The sequence below is a fragment of the Gekko japonicus genome, unplaced genomic scaffold (genome assembly GCF_001447785.1).
Source record: "Gekko japonicus isolate JY-2015 unplaced genomic scaffold, Gekko_japonicus_V1.1 scaffold4627, whole genome shotgun sequence".
In the NCBI taxonomy this organism is placed as follows: domain Eukaryota; kingdom Metazoa; phylum Chordata; class Lepidosauria; order Squamata; family Gekkonidae; genus Gekko; species Gekko japonicus.
In genome coordinates this window covers 45,309-50,933 of record NW_015162099.1, presented here as the reverse complement: position 1 = coordinate 50,933, position 5,625 = coordinate 45,309, and the positions used below count along the sequence as shown (strand labels likewise).

At 46.5% G+C, this 5,625-nt stretch overlaps 1 protein-coding gene across 1 annotated transcript in view; it reads left to right on the top strand.

Annotated features, from left to right (window-relative positions):
- LOC107105654 (ly6/PLAUR domain-containing protein 3-like) overlaps positions 1 to 4,080 on the top strand; it is a 25,328-nt gene extending 21,248 nt beyond the window's left edge. Inside the window, exon 5 of the mRNA XM_015405651.1 lies at positions 2,000 to 4,080. Within this exon, the coding sequence (XP_015261137.1) occupies positions 2,000 to 2,529 (530 nt within the window). The 3' untranslated portion in view covers positions 2,530 to 4,080. The remainder of the gene's footprint in view (positions 1 to 1,999) is intronic.
- The last annotated feature ends 1,545 nt before the right edge of the window (positions 4,081 to 5,625 follow it).

The following is a 5,625-nucleotide window of genomic DNA, read 5'->3' as shown; positions in this document are numbered from 1 at the left end:
AGCTCCACTGCCGAGCCCCATGAGGGACCCAGCGGTGGACCTGCAAGGCCGGCGGGAGTGCAAGGAAGCCCCGCCAAGGCCCTCCCTGGCCCCAGGCAGGCAGGGTGGGGAGAGGCAGGGAGGAAGCAACTTACCCTCCCTCTTCTCCTGCCTCCTCCTGGCTGAATGAGGGCCGGAAGCGGGGCCCCCCGAAATGACCTCTGATGATATTCAGTCTTACGAATAAGAAGGCTCTGCAGTATCATGGAGTAGTAAGATAGTACATATGGGGGGGGGCAAAGATTTTTTGGGGGAAAGACCAAAAGACAAGGGCAAGCAAGCATGGGGGCTCTTAAGATCAAACTGCTATAATCTAGGACATGCTTTTCGATCCAAGAAAATGCTTTGGGTTTGCCCATATCAGAAATATGATGAGCTGACGTTCCAACTGACATTAAGTTCTTCTCCAGGGCTTTTTGTTGGAGTATACAAGATCTATAGTGCACCTACATGAGACTCCTTCGGGTCCTGAAGGGTGGGGTATAAATCCAATCTCTTCTTCATCTCTCATGGTGTGTTTGCTTGTACATGTTACTGATTTGGTATGAGGCAGCTTCATGTGGATACTAGTGTATGGTTGCACGCAGGGCTATTTTTGGGCAGGAAGGCACAGGAGCGGAGTTCCGGCTGGCTCCCAAGTTGGCCACACTCAGCAAAACTCATTAACATAACAGGCCACACCCAACAGCAGAAACTCATTAGGATTGGCTACATTAGGGGTGTGTGGCCTAACATGCAAAGGGTTCCTGCTACAAAAAAAGGCCCTGGGTTTTGACAACAAGGTAAACAAAATAAGAAGCAAAAGGTGGGTGTGGCTGGATGACCACATTTCTGGCAACATGGGGGTGTGGCCTAATATGTTAATATGATGTGCTATCATGGGTGTGGCCTAATATGCTAATGAGTTCCTGCTGGGCTTTTTCTACAAAAAAAAAGCCCTGGTTGTACATTGTATATACACTATGAGGTCGGATACTGTGAGTCCATTCTGCAAATGGTGGCACTTTTGCTGATGCACGGGGGAACAGGGCACCATTAGTGGATTCGGTCTGCAGGACCCAGTCCATAATTATAAAACCCACATTCATGCCATTCTTTGAAACAATTTTCTTTTAATTGCACATGTATCCTGCCCTTCTGCAAAGAATTCAGGAAGGTTAGTATCGAGATTGTCCTGTTTTATCCTTGAAGCAACCCTGTTTTGAGAGTCATTGGTAGCTTTATACAAGGTAGGGCATCCCTTCAGCCCAAAAAAAGCCAGGGGGTTCTGATCTAATAGTCTAGACTTGAGGAATGAGCCTGTGCTGTCTTTTGGGCCTGCCCAAAATCTGCTTTATTATATGGGTTAGAAATGAGATGGAGCGATTGGAGATGAGTATCGTTTGTGTAGGGATTTGGAAAGCAGTGTTTTCCCTTCACTTGAGAGTCACAAAATGGCTCCTCTGTGTGTAGATGGGACAGGGTGAGAATGTCTCGGTGACAATCACAGATGCTAGCTTGTTGGCACTGTCCACCACAGGTTTTTGCCACCATCTTGAGAGCCATTTTGGCGTAGTGGTTAAGGGCATGGGCATTAATCTGGGAGAACCGGGTTTGATCCCCCATTCCTCTACATACAGCTGCTGGTTCTCTCAGGCGCGGTTCTCTCAGAGCTCTCTCAGCCCCACCTACCTCACAGGGTGTCTGTTGTGGGGAGGGGAAGGGAAAGGGATTGTAAACTGCTCTGAGACTCCTTTGGATAGTGAAGGGTGGGGTATAAATCCTATCTCCTCCTCCTCCACCTCCTCCTCCTCCTCCTCCTCCTCCTCCTCTTCTTCTTCTTCTTCAACCATCTCCCCCCCGAATCAGATGTCAAGTGTGAGGAGGAAAGGTAGAATTGGAGCAGATGAAGTGAAAACCCTTCCAAATAACCCCCTCAGTCCTCCAGTTTTTACATCCATCTTTTGAAAATATTTTCCAGGCAAGTTCTCATTGACCAGGCCCATCAAGGGTTGTGTTCAGGATGAGGAGTGCACCAAGGTCACAAGAGGAAGCCCGACCATCACGCTTGTGGGTTCCTGTTGCTCCGGTAACCTTTGCAATGTCGACCTCTCCAACAAGACTTACTTCGCTCCCAAGATTCCACGACTTGCTGTCTTGCCCGATCAAAGTAACAATGGCACCACTGAAGAAGCTACCCCTGGGTACATCCAGGACAGTTTGCCAGCTCCTACTGATGCCAACAAGGAGACCCCCTCTGTCGCTGGGACCCCATCCCTGCTTGATCGCAATGACCATGACCACGACCACGAGCATGACCACGACCATGACCACGATCATGACGCCAACGATGAAGCAAACTTCTCAGTGAGAAATGAGTATTTTCTTAATGCTGTAAAAGTCGAGGAGCGCAAGCACCAAGAGCAAGCACCGACAACGTATTCCAATTCTGTGAGCGGCTTAGGGGGATCGATTTTGCTGGTCTTGCTCTTAGCTGGGTTGCTTATGTGAGGGGAAGAGCGAGGAAACCAGCCTCATCTCTCAGTTCAGTTCCAACCCAATCCATTTTGCTATGACTTTTTCTCACTCAAATTAGGCTTTGGCCTACACAGGCTGGGCATCTTGTTTTGAAACCAGCATTTTGGCCTCTAACTGGGGGTGGGGGGTGGGGTAGGGTACAAGTTCTACACAACACGTTTAGCCTATCAGAAGTACATTTTCATTCAAGCACCTTCTGCTGCCTTGTTTCCACAGCCGCTCTCTCACAGCAGCTCGGAAAGGATGACTAAAATTTGATACCAAACCAACGGGGCAGAGTCTTGTGTTATATAGCTATGTGTAACAAAACTCAGTTTTGAGTTTACAGAGCATTGTCAGATTCCTTTCATACACTGGGGCTCTGTGCAGGCTCATTTTCAAGCACCATCACACTTGGCGCCAACACAACGGCGGCCATTTTGTTCCTGTCCTTCCAGGTGGTCATTTTCCTGGGCCATTTTTGGTGTAGCTTACCAGCTTAGTTCTCTCTGTATTTGGCTCTGTATCAAATTAAAGCTTTAAAGGACATATAATAGAGGATTTTAGGCTTTGGGGGACTCAGTAAGGGCTGTTAAGGTGGCTTCTGGTGTCTAGATATGTCCAGATGTCCTCTTAGATAGACTGATGGACCACCAGGTCACTTTGGATTTAATAAGATGAAGCCTTAAATCCAGACCGTAATGTAGAAACTTGCTAGGGGGCATTGACTCCTCCACAACTCCTCCAAACCTTGGCAGTCAAGCTTTGGTTGCCAACCAAGTGCCAGCTTGCTCTGTCTGGTCTTTATCAGTAAAGGTGCCTGCTGATGACTTACACTTTGGTTCATCAGTATTCTAGAAATCATTGCTAGTGAGAATTACAGCTAAAGCAATATATAGGTGCTAATTCTTTTTTCTTTTTTTTACCCATTTTATTTTCTCTGTGCTGGTACTTGAGTATCAAAGGGATTGATAGCCCCACAGGATATGGCAGACCTTATCTACATAGAACAACGATCTAAATATCAATTGTTGCAAGACAGTAAAGTCCCGATGACTTTGCCTCATGAAGAACTTGTGGGAAATTACTTGCAAAACGAGACATTTGCTGATGCTCTAGGATGCATGAGGTCAGTTTAGGACTGAAACAAAATGTCCCAAACATCGGGTGAACTGTCAAAACATTTGACAATTGGTTCTTGATCCCAAAATTTAACATTTGAATTCTGGAATCGAAATTTGAAATGGATCTATTTTGGGGTTTTTTAGCATCTTCTAAAGGGGAACATTGCCTGATTGGTTAAGTGAACGGATGATGCGAACTGAAAATTCGCTGATTCGGCCACTTGTTTTCTTTCGGAGGCTTTCAAATATCTTTTGTAACCATTTGTAACCATCAGATATCAGAAATGCCATCAGATATGGACCTGTTTCCCGCGGCAGGTGAAAATGTAGCTGCTCTTCTACTGTTTTTGTAAATAGTTTTGGATTCTACTGTTGCCAAGATCAGAAACATCAGGGGGGCATAAAATAAAAGTTATTTATCTTGGCTAAAGGACGTCTCTGTCTGTTTCTTTCCATTTTCATTATTAATTGTGGCAGTCAAGATATTTGACTGGTAGATGGTATTCTGCGATTCGAGAGCTAGCCAGGTTCTTGGGACTTGCAGAAGTATCGTTGCAGGATTCTTGCCATTTCAAGCAACACTGTCTTTTGGAACTGAGCTGGTGTTCTTTGCTCAATGCCCAGACGTCCAGGTGTTTCTCGGTTTTCCAGGCACTGCTTGAAGGGCTCCAATGACAACTGGTGCGACGGGAACCTTCTTCTGCCAGAGGCGCTCTCTTCGTAGGTTTGTAGGAACTCTCTGCCGAATGACACCAGGGACCAGTGTTCCCTCTAAGGTGAGTTGGTGTGAGCTAGCTCACAGTTTTTTAGCCTCCAGCTCACACATTTTTCTCTTAGCTCAGGAAGGGAGGGCTCCAGAGCACTCTAATTGATGCAGGAGCCAAATCGCTCGCTCACAACTTTCATGCCTGTAGCTCACAAAGTAGAATTTTTGCTCACAAGACTCCACAGCTCAGAGGGAACATTGCCAGGGCCCTGCGGGACTTTGTGCAATTCCGCACGGTCTGTAAGGCAGAGATGTTCTGCCAGGTTTTTGGTGGAGGGCGGCAATGGTTGGTTGCACTGGCTGGCACCAGTGTTCCCTCTAAGCTGAGTTAGGGTGAGCTAGCTCACAGTTTTTTAGCCTCCAACTCACACCTTTTTGTCTTAGCTCAGGAAGGGTGGCTCTGGAGCACACTAATTTATGCAGTCACCAAATCGCTGGCTCACAACTTTAAATGCCAGTAGCTCACAAAGTAGAACTCTTGCTCACAAGACTCCACAGCTTAGAGCGGGCATTGGCGGGCACCCTTTCCCTCTCACCCCTTATATATATTTGGCTTAAGCTTCCTTCTCCCCCTCCAACTAAATGGCCGGGCAGTCCAGAATTGCAACAGAAAATTGTCAATTGTCATCTGGGATCCTTTATTCTGGTTTTATCTCTTATTGGCTGTATACAGATATTTTATGAGTTGTATTTTGTTTTTTTTGGCATTTTGCCTTTTGTACATCGCCCAGAGCCCCGCGTAAGCCGGGACAGGGTGATTAATAAATCAAATAAATAAATATAATATAATTATAATTATTGGTATTTCATGATCTTCTCCTGTTCCTTCTTTTCTATTATGCTTTCTCCTGGGATTGCAATGTCAATGATCCACCAGGGCTATTTTTGGGCAGGAACGCACAGGAACGGAATTCCGGCTGGCTCCCAAGTTGGCCACGCCCAGCAGGAACTCATTAGCATAATAGGCCACACCCAACAGCAGAAACACATTAGGATTGGCTACAGTAGGGGTGTGTGGCCAAACATGCAAAGGGGTTCCTGCTACAAAAAAGGCCCTGGGTTTTGACCACAAACAGGGTAAACAGAATAAGAAGCAAAAGGTGGGTGTGGCTGGATAACCACACTTCTGGTAACATGAGGGTGCGGCCTAATGTGCTAATGAGCTGTGCTGTCAGGGGGTGGGCTAATATGGTAATGGGT